At 34.5% G+C, this 14,665-nt stretch overlaps 1 protein-coding gene across 1 annotated transcript; it reads right to left on the bottom strand.

The window, feature by feature from the left end:
* Window positions 1–6,675: 6,675 nt before the first annotated feature.
* LOC145681809 (uncharacterized) lies at window positions 6,676–10,339 on the bottom strand. The gene is made up of 2 exons (XM_081753417.1): window positions 10,267–10,339; window positions 6,676–7,715 (listed from the first exon to the last, which is right to left on the bottom strand). The coding sequence occupies exons 1-2, from the start codon at window positions 10,337–10,339 to the stop codon at window positions 6,676–6,678; spliced, it is 1,113 nt and encodes a 370-aa protein (XP_081609543.1).
* Between the last annotated feature and the right edge of the window lie 4,326 nt (window positions 10,340–14,665).

Genomic DNA, 14,665 nt, shown 5'->3' with positions numbered 1-14,665 from the left:
AAGGACCAATTGTGTGAAATTGTACCACCAAGTCGACGAAAAAGCAGGAGAAGTAATAAAATATTTCGATATTGTCTCGCTTTATCCTTACATAAATAAGTGTGCTAAATACCCTGTAGGGCATCCTAGAATTTATCTACAGGGTGATGAAAATATACCACCAATAAATAAAGTCAATGGTCTGATCAAAATGACGATATTGCCAAGTCAACATCTTTATCATGGTCTCCTGCCTTACCGATGTAACAATAAACTACTGTTTCCACTGTGTGCTGCTTGTGCCGAAGAAATGAACCCAGACCCTACAGCAACGTGTACACACAACGATCAGGAGCGATGCCTCACTGGAACATGGGTATCATATGAAATACAGAAGGCAATAGAATTAGGATATCAACCGGTGGAAATCTTTGAAATTTGGGATTATGACATTGAACAATATGATCCCATCACGAAAACAGGTGGCTTGTTCACGGAATACATCAATACGTTTTTGAAATCGAAAATGGAAGCTTCTGACTGGCCCAGTTCCTGTGTGACCGAAGAAGACAAATCCAAATTTATACAAACCGTCCTGGAGCGTGAAGGTATTGCATTGGATCCGACCAAAATTGAAAATAATCCTGCACGAAGAAGTTTATCTAAGCTTTGTGTGAACGCTCTATGGGGAAAACTTTCTCAGCGTACAAACTTTAGCCAGACCACAATTATTGATCGGCCGGAAGAATTTTATGAAAAACTCACTTCCCCCGACATTAAACTCCATCAAATTGTACCCATCAATGATACGATGTTGTATGCGTTCTGGGAGTACAATGAACATGTGCCTGTTCAAAACCGAAACACCAATGTCGTGTTAGGTTCATTTACAACATGTCAGGCACGTCTGGAACTGTACAAGTACCTGGAAATGTTCCAGGAACGTGTTTTATATTTCGACACGGATTCTGTGATTTTTATAGAAAAGCCCGGAGAGCCAACCATTGAACCTTCAACGTACTTGGGATGCTTATCGGATGAGATGGAGTCTTACGGCCAACGAGCATACATCAAGACATTTGTCAGTGGAGGGCCGAAAAATTATAGCTTAGAAATATACAATCCGGACACCAACGTCACCAGCTACATATGTAAAATTAGAGGATTTACATTAAACTACAATGCAGGACAGCAATTAAATTTCAACACGCTAAAAGAAATGATTACAAATCAATGCCGTGGACAAGTCACCATTACCATCCCCATAAAATATGCAGGACCAAAGACCATACCATCGTCACACGTAAAGAAGAAAAAATATACAGCATCCAGTACACAAAACGTCGATTTAAAGAACTCAATTCTTATGATACGGTTCCGTACGGGTACGTTAAAAAAACAGAAGTTGGAACTGGAAAAAGAAGATGAAGTAAAAATTGTAAACACCCAATGAGGCCACCATTTCTTTTTCCTTTTCCTTTTCCTTTTTTTTCCTCCTTGACCACAAAGTAGTAACACCAAGAAGAAAAAAAATGAAGTACCCAGAAGAGATCATAAACTACCAACACCATCAGTGGAACAAAATGTAGTCATCTCGTATCCAAGGGGGAACCTTGACCATAAAGGAGCAACACCAAGAAAAATGCAGTACCCAGAAGAGTTTATAAACCGCCAACACCACCATCATTGGAAGAAATGCTGTCATCTCGTGTCCGAGGAGGAAGATGAGCCTAAACAGATCCATCATTTACGAGTAAGTTTTTTTTCTCTCTTATCAATATTGATTCGTTTTTATTGTTTCAGGAAAAAAAGAAATTCATAAAGTAATCCGTTGTTTCTTCTTTTTCTTTACAGGATACGTCTACAAGATTCGAAGATGATGACACGTCCAACATATTCATTAACTAGATCCTGTATTTATTATGTTAATAAAATTGTATGAGAAGAGCACATACCTTTCGTTGAAATACAACAAGTTGAAAAAAATATGTTTTATTATTTCTTGAAACCTTGAACACTTGTTTTCAAATAATGGTAATCTTGAAAATTTAAGGTGGAAAATATATCCAAAATTTGTTTAAATGATTTTATTCGAAAAATTGATTTGAAAATTTAGTCCAAAATTTGATTTTTAATTTAGTTCGAAAAAATTTTGATTTGAAAATTTTTAGATGTGGTTTACAACTTTAGTTCGAAACTTGTTTTTAACAATTGGTTCGAAATTTTTTGGAATCTTTTTGGTTCGAAAATTTTTTGTTCGAAAAATTTTTGATCTGAAAATTTAGTTCGAAAGTTTTTAGTTTAAAATTTTTGTTCAAAAAATTGTTTAAATTTTTAGTTCGAAAATTTTTTGTAATTTTTGTTTCAAAATTTTTTAGTTCGAAAATTTTGTTTGAAACTTTTTGTTTGAAAATTTTTTTTGGTTCGAAAATTTTTAGTTTTGAAATTTTTTTAGTTCGAAAAATTTTTAGTTTGAAAATTCTTGCACTCTGCGGAACCGTTTCGAAAAGAATCGGAGCAGTTTAGGTAAAAAAATCTGGCAACATTGTTTCCATTAATGAAGCGGTTACTGAGCAATAAAACGCTGCGCGTTTAAAAATCGCTTAAACTACAACAATGTGTTATAAGAAATCTACACGCGACAAGAACGGGACCCTCTTTCATCATTAGAGAATAAATGTATCCTTTTAGAGACACACTAATTCAAGTACAGGATCTTCATACGTAAACATACAAGGTAAGAGCCATCTTGCACATAAAAAGGAAACGATAATATTTAAGATGAACTTCAGTACAGTAACAATAGAAGGGAACGTAATTCTAAAATCCCTGGTCAAGGGTGGATCGCCGTCATAGCACTCTGAATTTCCCGCATGGGCTGGGGGGCTAAGATCATGTGACTTCTATCAACCCAATCAAAATCGTGGTACCAAAGTACACATCTTACACATAAAATGAAACAAATGAGTGAGGGGTTTTCCCACGTTATACCATGTAATCTGTTCACCATGTGGTAGGTCTAAAATCATGTGACTTCTATCTGCCAATCAAAATCGAGGTACCAAAGTATACACCAAAGAGAATACCTGAATTTCAAAAATCCCAGGGTCTAAGATCATGTGACCTCAGGTATCAAAGCACGCATCTTACCCGTAAAAGGGAACGATTTTTAAAAATCCCAGAGACTAAGATCACGTGACCTCTATCAACCAATCAGAATCAGGTATCAAAACACTCATCTTAACCGTAAAAGGGAACAAATTTCAAATATCCCACAACCTAAGATCACGTGACCTCTATCAACCAATCAGCTTTGTGGTACCAAAGCATTCATCTTAATCGTAAAAGGGAACGAATTTCAAATATCCCAGGGTCTAAGATCACGTGACAGCTGTCAACCAATCAGAATGAGATACCAATGCACTCATCTTACCCGTAAAAGGGAACAAATTTCAAAAATCCCGGGTGAGGTCGGGGTGACTCATGACGTCATACCACGTGACCTGGAAATTTGAATTTCCCGCGTGGGCGGGGCCTAACGTCACGTGACCTCTCTCAGCCAATCAGAATCGAGGTACTAAAGCACTAAAAGGAAACAAATTTCAAAAATCCTGGTCATAAAAGAGAGTGAGAGATTTCCCCGGAGGGTGACTCATGACGTCATACCACGTGACCTGAAAATTTGAATTTCCCGCGTGGGCGGGGCCTAACGTCACGTGACCTCTATCAGCCAATCAGAATCGAGAAAATTTTTGCTGACTCGGCTGCATATACGTCGGGGCCTACTACTGGAGGGCTAGTAAAGCAAGCCAATGAAACAAGAAAGGATCGAGTCAAGCAGAAACAGTAAATTCTAACAAAGCAACGAAATGCTGCACAGCGTATTGCAACATGTGTCTGTGCACATAACGGGCTTATTTTTTATAGTACAGAAAGGCCATGTTTATTCATACGGAGAGTTAGGACGATTATTACCTAACTTACCCGATTCCTTTCAGTTGAGAGAATTTTAAATCGAGGAAGGAAATACTTCCTAATATAGTAAAGGAAGACTTTAACAAATGTAAATAATTTCTTTCTAAATAAACTGAGGTAAACGATAAAATTTTAGCCCCGCTAGTCTAGCGAATAACGGGTCCCGGGTTCGATCCTGGTGAGGACAGTATTGAATGTATTATAGTGATCAGGATCAGTGATTCTTCCATACATACTTCCAGAACGCTTACTCCACTTAAACTAAAGTACTTACATTGCGATTAGCAAATAGGGTTAAGACTTCACTTAGTAACTAGTATGTGACCTCTCCAAATATCCATGTTCCACAATCCTGCGGTACTTCTGAAACAATTTTTATATAGGTAGTTGGTGAGTACTTCAAATTATATGCCCGTACCCAAATTCCCTTTTTAAAAATTGTTGCGTGAGTACCTTAGGATTCTGAAACATGCATATTTGGATAGGGCACATATTAGTTCCTAAGTGAAGTCTTGATCCGACTACGGTAGGTCCCTTAGTTTTAGAGCTATGGACCTTTAAAGTTAATTTTTTCATGTTTTCGGCAGCTTATAACTCCGAAAGGAAGCATTTGTGCACCCAGGTTGGTCTATACTTTTCGTCTTATCTTAGTGTCAGGAATCACCTCCCAAATGTTGTCGGTGTTGTTTAGAAACACCCTGTATATTAAAATGCTAGGTTTATATGTTTGTCTCCAAAGAAAAGTTTATATATTTGTCTCCCATCCTTTCGACAATGAGGTCTCAAAAACCACAAGTGCTAGAAACGTGCCGTTTTCTCTGGTTGATTCCAAATTTTGTATAGATTGTCCAGTTCTAATTGAATATTAAAAAAATACGTGGTCGTTATTTCATTATTACATTTTTTAGGGGTACACTGGAAGCGTTGATTTAAAAAAAATAAAGCACCATATCCTAAGAGTTATACATTCCAACAAAACATAATTATACATAGGGGTTGTATATCTGTCAGGCTTTTGTTTCATGGTCAAATGATAATGAATGGTGAAGGATTAGCATTTCTCCAGGGTAAGATAAATCTTTATTGTTTGTATTGTTTTACCCAATGAACAACATATATCACTGACATAATTAATTGTGTATGTAATGTATTTGCTCATTACATACTGCATGCAAGAAGAAAGAAAACACTGATCAGCGTTGCCAACTATTTCACGGAATATTATGCTAGTTGTTGCTCAGAATTATGCTATTTACTAGAAAATTATGCTAGGCTTAATATTTTCAAATAATAATAATAATAATAATAATAATAATCATAATAATAATAATGTAAAATTTATTATTATTATTATTATTATTATTATTATTATTATTATTATCATTATTATTATTATTATTATTATTATTATTATTATTATTATTATTACTATTATTATTATTACTGTGCAAAATTTATTTTGTAAAGTAAATTGATTTAACGTACTTAAACAAAATAGTTTGCTTACCTAAAAATAAGAACCTTGATTGGAGTCCTCGATATATGATGAAAACCAAATATGAAAACTTGCTTAGTCTATAGTCTATACAACACATAACATAGGCATACATATATATACAGTATATATACACACACGTTCACATATCTACACAAATATTTACACAACTGTTCAGATTTTCAAAACTCGACTTCAAATTCAATATCTTCCACTTCCTCCTCCGGAATTGCAGATGAAGTCGAAGGGGCATACAATGAAGCTTTTGTCATTGAGGCCAGCATTCGTTCTGTTGGTTGGAATTTATAACAACCAGTTTGTTTTACGCACTCCGATGTCAAAAGAAGACCGTTTATTGTCGACGTGTTTAGTTTGTTTCTTGTTTTCGTCTTCATCAAATTTATTTTCGAAAAAATCCGTTCACATGAAGCACTGGAATGAGGAAATATAAGTACGTCAAGATCAAATTTTCCTAATTCTTCAAATTCACGCTCTCCAAGCAAATCCTCACTATTTCGAATGGTTAGCCAAAAATTATCCACATCAGAAGAAATAATGTCTTCGGGAAGATTAGAATACGGCAGCTTTCGCCATTGATCGTCTATTTTTTTTCTGCAGATCAAGATTATTAGCATCAACTATACGAGGAAGTTTAGATAGAAGAGGCGTAATAGATAATGGTCGTGACTGATCTATCTTCAGCGCGATACCGGGAGTTAGCTATGATAATTTTGAAAGAATTTCGTCCCCAAAATCGAATCTCTTTTTAATTTCTAAGCAGGCTGCAATGTAGAAATCCCTGCACCTTTGCTTGAAATCATTAATATTTTCATGGCTTTTGAGCACTGTCCCTAGTTGATTGTGTACTTCAACCCCAACATAAACGTTCATTAAGGGTTGAAAAAGTCTTTCATCCATAGGATCAATTTGCTGAAGATCAAGTCGCTTCAATTTAATGGGATCCATATACATCGAAAGTATCGATAAATATAAATCGGACATTTTAGTACGATGAGCACTCACAACAACTTTTTCGCTTTGAAAGAGCTTGTTAGCATTTGTAAACTTGGGCAATGTAAATTTCAAAAACAACAGAAAGAGTTTTGTTTCAGGAGAGTTCATTTGATGTAGAATAAAGTCCGCCTTTTCATCTCCTTCGAATGAGCGTTCAATAAAAAATGACCGAATTGCTTCCCACTGCTCCAAAAGTCTTTCTATCACTTGAATCAGAGATAGCATCTTGTTTGAGATGGCCTTAACGTTTCGTGCGGGTCTAAGTTTAAAAATTCTTGAAATTCTTGAAGTTGGGCTTGCCGTTTACTACTATGCTTAAAATAATTGTAAACGTCACGACCTAACTGTTCACAAGAAAATGGCAGTTTTTTAGTAGCTTCGTTCTCGCACAAATGGAAAGAATGGCAAATACACTTCATTGTGATCAGTCCTGGAAGACGTTCTTTGAGTTTGCTTGCAACGGAATTTCCCCTACCAAACATTACGTTGCAGCCATCGCTCGCAAATCCAACTATGTTCTCTTCCGGGATCTGAGCATCACTAAAGGTTTGCATGAGCTCTTCAAATAGACGGTCAGCCGTTGCTCCTACGAGTGCAGAAGCGGGATCCCTTCCAGTGAAAACCTGGACAAGTTTCCAGAACTTTGTGTCCACCCGTTTTAGCTCCTCGTCAAAGAACCTTACGCACACCGCTAAAGTTTTAATGCTACCAATGTCCGTAAATTCATCAATTATTACACTAAACTTCGATTTCCGTAGTTGTTGTGCTATGTCATCAAAGTGGCATTTCCCAATGACGTTTTTAATTATATTAGTGGCTTTTGTTCTTCCAAACTTTACGGATTCGGCTGTCTTACATTTACATGCAGCCGCTGCCACTTTTACGAGATGCTCTCCAACCCGCATAGGAATATTGTGTTCTGCCATGAAAGCTGCCCACAATATTTCTGCTCTCTTTACTTTTGCGTCGGGATTTGATTCCGCACTTGCAAAACATTGGGTTATAGATTTCTGTTTATGCCCTACTGTTTTAACACGATTTGTGTGTTTTGCAGATTCAGAATGTTTTTCAAGCACACTACGTTTTGCTGCTAACTCCGCATTACAGGCAACACAGAATGCTTTCCCCGGGTTTTCCTTTACAGGACGTAACCACCCCTTAAATTTTAAGTCACTTTCCCACTCCGATCTATATTTTTGATCGAATGTTTCCCACTTTCGGTTTGAATCTCCTCGCGCTTTCTTTCGCTTCTCTGGAGTACCATCACACGCTTTCAGTAGTATGTATACCTAACTTCTAGCGCATTTCCCCTCCACCCCCTAACTAACAAAAACTATGAAGCCGCCACTGTGCACTTTAACACAGAGGGATAACCCAAAGTGATATTGAATATGCTTTTATGACATTTAAAATCATAAAAACTTACATCTAAAAATTATAACTTATAGTGCTGTCTTTGATTGAAAAAATAGTTTTTGTTTGGTTCAAATCGGTTCAGAAATAGCTGAATTATAAGAAGATAAAGTTTAGTATGTCGCATAGGCTTTTATGAAATCATAAATAAATTTTCAAAGTAAAAAGCAGCAAAACCTGTGCACAGGTGGACCTGAGAGGACTTACGCCTTTCTCTTATTTGTTTGTTTGGTTTGCTTTTGGCTGCCTCTCAGGCTCCTTTTTCTGTTTGTTTTTCTTTCTGCTGCTGCTTCTGCTGCTGCTTCTGTTGTGCCTCCGTTTTCTTTTCCCGACTAGCGCTAGTCTCCATTCACGTCAACACAATCTGATTTGCTTGACTTATAGATAAGAGAGTGAAAATCCTTCTTCTGGCTTGGAGGCGACTCGAACCTGCGACGACCACGCCGATAACTACTCATAGCTGGCCAGACCATGAGCGAGCACACTCGGCTAACATGTACTCAAAGAAATCAAGTGAAAATCGGTCCTTATATATGAACAAATACTTCTACAAGTAACGCCATCTATTAGCAAAGTGATAAACTAAATGGTATGTAACGCTATCTATTGAGTAGGTGAGTAACTGCTTGAATCTGTTCACCTAGCCGGCAAATTCAAAACAAAAAATATGAAAATAGTAGATATCTTGGTTCCTATAAGAGATAGAGGGCTGATATTTAATTTTTTGCAATTAGTCCCTAGCCGGTCCATAAGTGTTGCCAACCTATAAAATTAAAAAATAACTAAGTTTAGTAACAAATTCCATTCTAAGTTTGCAACACTGCAAAAAATAAAATTCATAAATTTGAAAAAGAAAAAATACTAGCATAATCTACATAAAATTCTAAGACTTTTTTAAAGAACAACATTTTCCCGAAAACTCAAAAATAAACCCGTAAAAAATTCCCGAAATTTTGAATTTTTTCTAAAATTCGCTGTAACTTCACCGAATATTAACCGATTTTCAAAATTCAAACGACAATCGATAGAGATTTAAAGTACTATTTTTTCATGTATAACTGGTTGCCTACCTTCAAGGATGCGATTCTATTTTTTTAATAATTTCACTAATTATTGTTACTTTTGAAAAATAAAAAATACTAGCATAATCGTCACAAAATTTTAAGACTTTTTTTAAAGAATAACATTTTCCCGAAAACTCAAAAATAAACCCGTAAAAATTTCGAATTTGCTAGAACTTTATCAAATATTAACCGATTTTCAAAATTCAAACGGTAATCAATAGGCAAATAAATTTCCTATCTAGACCAGTTTCAGAGTAGATTTGAAGACCTGGAAACTACAAGTGTCCAAAACGCGGACACATTATTATCGACCGTGCACCCTCACACAACCCTGGAAACAGACATACGTCGCACGGATAGCCTTCCGATTAACGTGATCCTCGTTTCCGGGACCTGTATTTGTTTATAAAATTTAAATGACATTATGTTCTGTATATCCAAAGGTCTTAGTTTTTATAGTCTTGATACTATAAAAACACTTATACACTTAAAACATACTTAAAATTACAAGTTCGGATATTGATAATGGAATCTTCTGTTAACCTCGTTCTCTATAGGAAACAATGACTTCTTAAACTCTGTCCACTGATCATAATTCAAGCTGAATAGACAGCCGTTAATATCAAAAACTACTTGAACTTCGGTTTGCACATTTTTCACAATTACATTGAAATTATTAGTAAGAATGAACTTTTTTTGGGGATCCATTTCTAACCACTCCATTTTTTACTTCTGACGACATATTTTTGTTCATTTTTGTTATTTTTTGGATTCGCAAAACCGATCCTCATTTGAAATTTACATACAGAACTCAACAGTTGGATAATTATCTTTTAAACCAGTGTATTTGAATTTTATTCCATCTTTAACGATCTCATCAATCATTTTATCTGTTAAGTGTTTTGTAAATCTAGGTGGAAGAAATACCTTAAACTCTTCACATTCAACTAAAATGCTCTTTCCATACTTAGTTTTAAACTTTTCCATTTTCACAATCTTATATTCTGTATTTAATTCTAATTCTCTTAATCCAATAACCTGTTTTTGTTCAAGATTTCCAAGCTTGTTTAAAAGTTCAATATGACTCGCCATCGTATTTATTATATAGAAAATCAATCAACACTCTTCAATTTTTATCTTCACCAAAAATATTTAATCATTTTTGTCAATTTCGTTTAATGGAAATTGTATGAGGGCGACCAACTGATAAAGGGCCAGTGATACTGGCCCTTAGATCCTTGAATTGTTTTTGATATTTTTCTTTGACGTTGTTCTGAATCGCGTCTCTCGTCTTCTCATACTCTAAAATTTTTGCAACGTCCTTACCTTTGAACCATATTGCTCCGCTAACATCAGTCACAGTTAGAAGCTCTTGGTCTTGAAATTTAAACACGCTCATGGTAACGGTAGACGAAGAAGATAAGAAAAAAATTTCAGAAGTTATGGGCGGCAATTCACCGCCCTTACCAAAAACACATCCAGATACAATCTTCATCATTTTTTATCAATTTCGTTTAATGGAAAAACTTCCATAAAACAATACAAACATGCATTTAACTATCTAAAACTCTTCTACTACTTTCTCATTCTTAGGATCATATGTAAAGTTCTTTCGTCCAATTAAAATCGCATAGCATATAGTATTAGCAGCCACAGCTTCTGCAAAGTCTACTACAATCTTTATGTTTGTTCTCTCATTTGCCGATACATTCTTCCTCTTACTACAATTAATCACATACATTGGTCTGTTATCTATAAACTCTTTAGGACCATAGTACATTTCGGTATTGCCACATGTTATTCTCTTAAATGCAGTATAATCTTCATACATCTTAAAATAATCCCTGTTAGCAATATCTAAGTTTTTCGATTCTTTTGGAAATACCTCATTCCTTCCATTCTTAAGATAGATATTTTTACCTTACAATGATCAAACTTACTTGCATCTGCTCTTTGTTTGCTACTTCTATCAGTTTGGAACATTACAACTACGAAATCAGGCATATCAAATTGTCTAGAATTAAATTGAGTAGTAACATCAAACTCCAAGAAAGAACCTACAACACTCTTTTGAACACATTGATAAGTATGGAATGAAAACATGATTTTTGGTTCTTTAAGAATATTCAACTTTAACTTGTTTTCATAATTAGATTCGTATTCAACAATAGGCATTCTTATCTCCATACTTTTTATTGTTATTTTTCCATCATGAGGAGCTGCTCCTGATCCAGCCCATTTGTACAAGACATCGTTATTGTTGTTAGCTTTTGTAAATGTTATTCTCAATCCACCTTTCCACATAACCTCTTTATAATCACTTAAGAAGCCTGGAATTAATCTTAATGGATACAAAACGCTAAAGTCCTTTCTTAGACCAAGTTTATCATCCGTTTCAAATCCTGCTTGTTTCAGATATTCAACTTCTGGTTTGGAAATCTTTAATGTTCCGACAGCTGTAGATGTTATTCCTGGTAGTTCAATCTTATCTATAACAACACCATGCTTTCTAACCTCCATTTGAGTAAAGAAGAATGGGAGAAGTTATCTACAAGTTTTATAGTATCATTTGCACCAAATGTTCCTCTAACTGATGCACCAACAACTTCAAAAGTCATATGACAATCTGCTTTGTGTGGATGTACAAAACCATCCCCCACATCGAAATCAAACTCAATATCTTTGTTAGCTTCATTCAAATTATTAAATGTTCTTGTGTTAGCTTTAAAACTCTGTAACTCGTAACTCTCAACACTATCCATTTATTATAAAGAAAATCTTGAAACATCGTTGATAAAAACTGTTTGAGGATGAGCGTTCTGTAAGGGGGTTAAAACTCCCCCTTGGAGCTTTTATGGGATATACCCATAAAAGAATCATACATAATAACAATTAAAAACTTATAATCCCCATCCCAACTTAATCTTAGCATTCATAGCAGTACCAACCCCAAAAGCAGCTAATCGTTCACCAATTGACGCATCACTACTAAATGCTCTTTTCCATGCTTTAGTTTCTAGTTCCTTATCTGCAATATGTCTTGACTCTGTATCTTTATTGTCTCTGTAGTATATATCGTGTTCTTTACAAGTCTCATCTAATGGGTTAATACCTTCATCACCTCTCTCTAACCTTTCTTGAAGCTTAGTCCCAGGCCCGCAAAATCTAAAACCTGGAATATGTAATTCAACTGGAAGTTTATTAATCAAATTATTTACTAATCCTTTTCCAAGCTTCTCATCATTCCAGAATCGTGGTGGTAATGTATTTAAGATCTTAATCAAATAACCTATACCTTTTGGATTATTAGGAATAAATTGTGAAAGCTTATTATTAATCATACTCACTATACCTACTTTCTCATTGTAAAAGTTATCATTTCCAGCCTTTTCTTCTCCATCTATAACAATTAGCCTATCTATAAGCTTTCTCACGTCATCCATCCATACATATTCTTTAGGTATCTCGGTATATTGTTTAATTCCTTCCCCAGACTTTGGTGTTTTCTTTCTTGGTGGTGTTGGAGGTAAAGATGGTTTAATATAATTATCCCAAATAGGCTTGATAATATTAATGTACTTAGAACCTCTACTAGATGCTACCTTTTTATCTCGATTATATTTTTGGAAGGCAGCATCTGATTCTATTATTATTTCCTTGTACTGTTCAAAATCATCATCGTCATAATCTTCGATGGTTTTATTAGTATTCGTCGTTAACAATTCCCATAGACCTTCGGTTCCTTTATAAGTTTTACCATTAATTATCAAATCATCCCCATTCACTTTAACTTCAGAATTTCCTATCTTATTTATTATTTTTCCATCTTCTACAGTTCTTATTCCAAACACACTATCATTTCTTTTACTATAATATTTCGTTGCAATCTTACCAAATGATTGGGCTGTTGTTAAAGGCTCTACTCCTTCCACTTTGTTTCTAATTTGTTTTCTCATTTGTTTTATTTCTCCCGTTATAGGCGTATCGCTACTACTTGGAGAACTATCATAAGTTATCTTTTTAGGTGTTTCTAGCAGACTAGGATCTATTGAAGCCGACTTATGTACAACTGGGACAAGTTCAGTTATTAGATTTTTATTTTGTTCTGCTACTTCTTTGATCTCACTTCCCAAGTTTTGAATAGCATCAATTACAGGTTGTTCCTGTGTCTTAAATTTATCATATATACCTGCTCTTTCTTTCTTCCAAGATTTGAAGCCCTTTATCAAGAACTCCTTTAACTTGATATTCTTATTAATTTCTTTCTCATCCATTTATTATATAGCAAACGAACAAACGTCAATAAATATCAAGGAACGTAAAAAAGGTCAATAAACGTCAAAGAACATCAAACGTTAAAACGTAAAACGTCAATAAACATCAAACGTTTAAGAAGTGTTTTATCTTGTTCCTATACTTACCATTGTTTACCTTCCTTGTCATATCAATTACTATAAAACCATAATCTTCTTGCCAACATTTTGAACATATCTCTTTAAATTTATCATAAGACATATCTCCTCCAACAAACTCATTATACACATGTTTAAGATTAGTATCATCTTGTCTGAATATGCATAGGAAGTTAACGTTATCTCTTATAAGCTGTTTAGGTACTTTTGAATATGTTTGTGCAAGATAGAAACAGTCTAAATGTCTATGCCTACCTCTTGTAAAGTAATTTCTAACAGTATCTTGATTCTCTAAAATGTAATCATCAAACACAACAACAGAGTATTCTTCACATTCATCAATAGATACAATAGAATCATTACCGCTTAAGAACGTTGCTATTTGCTTCTTAAACTTTAGTTCTGCTTTTTCAAATCGATCTTTTAACTGCTCATACTTTGGCTGATTCATGCTTTTAGAATATATGTAGAAGTAAGTATTGTTTAACCAACCTGGCTGTAATAAGAAGTTAAATAACAAAAACGTCTTACCAGACCCAGACGGACCCACTATAAGGCATCGAACATCATCAGGTATAAGCTCTCCATTTCTTTTCTTAACTGTTGTTTCTTTTATCATCTCTTGTACATCCCAATTAATAGTTTTCTTACTCATTTATTATAGAGAAAATCGTCTCTTTTATGATCTTATATCTTTAAGTTGTTCTCTGATCTTAAGCAATGTATCTTTTATATATTCGCTATCCATTTCACCATTTAGTGTTATTATCATCTCTAACTGTTCTTTAAATGAGTTAATACAAGTGACAATGGTTTTATATTCATCTTTTCTTTTGCTTATGTTTAACTTAGAAGACAAACCTGTTGTTATAGCACTTCCAGTTGCAAGAGATGTTGTTAATATCGAGTAAATTGTTACAGGTATAAAAATATTAATAAACCCAGTTGTTGCAGAAAGTATAACTGATAACGTGATCAAAGTGTAGTATGCATATTTAACAATTCGTAGTTTTCTCTTTTTCTTCTTTAAACTGTATTCTAACTTTTGAATGACATCTTCAATTAACTTGATTACTTTCTCTCTTGGAATATCTCTAAGTAAATCAAACTCATTCATTTATTATATAATAAATGGCTAAGGTATTTAAGCTAACGAGTGATACTTCTGTTTTAAAGAAGAAACTCCATTATGAATTAGACAACAGGAGCAACTATTTAAGTATAGGACTAGTTGGGTTTTACAGTACATATCTAACCCCAAACATAACAACAGAAAAAAACAGTTTCTCATATGGTGATAGAGAAGTTTTTAT

The sequence above is a fragment of the Thermobia domestica genome, chromosome 3 (assembly GCF_964235325.1).
Source record: "Thermobia domestica chromosome 3, izTheDome1.hap1.1, whole genome shotgun sequence".
NCBI lineage: Eukaryota > Metazoa > Arthropoda > Insecta > Zygentoma > Lepismatidae > Thermobia > Thermobia domestica.
This window is presented reverse-complemented; position numbering and strand designations above follow the sequence as displayed.

Excerpts from the sequence above, each read along its gene's own strand:
- LOC145681809 (XM_081753417.1), bottom strand. The coding sequence starts at position 10,339 with ATGAGCGTGTTTAAATTTCAAGACCAAGAGCTTCTAACTGTGACTGAT. Across the intron at positions 7,716-10,266 it reads CGGAGCAATATGGTTCAAAG|AGAAGCGAAAGAAAGCGCGA; the intron begins GTAAGGACGTTG and ends ATGGTACTCCAG.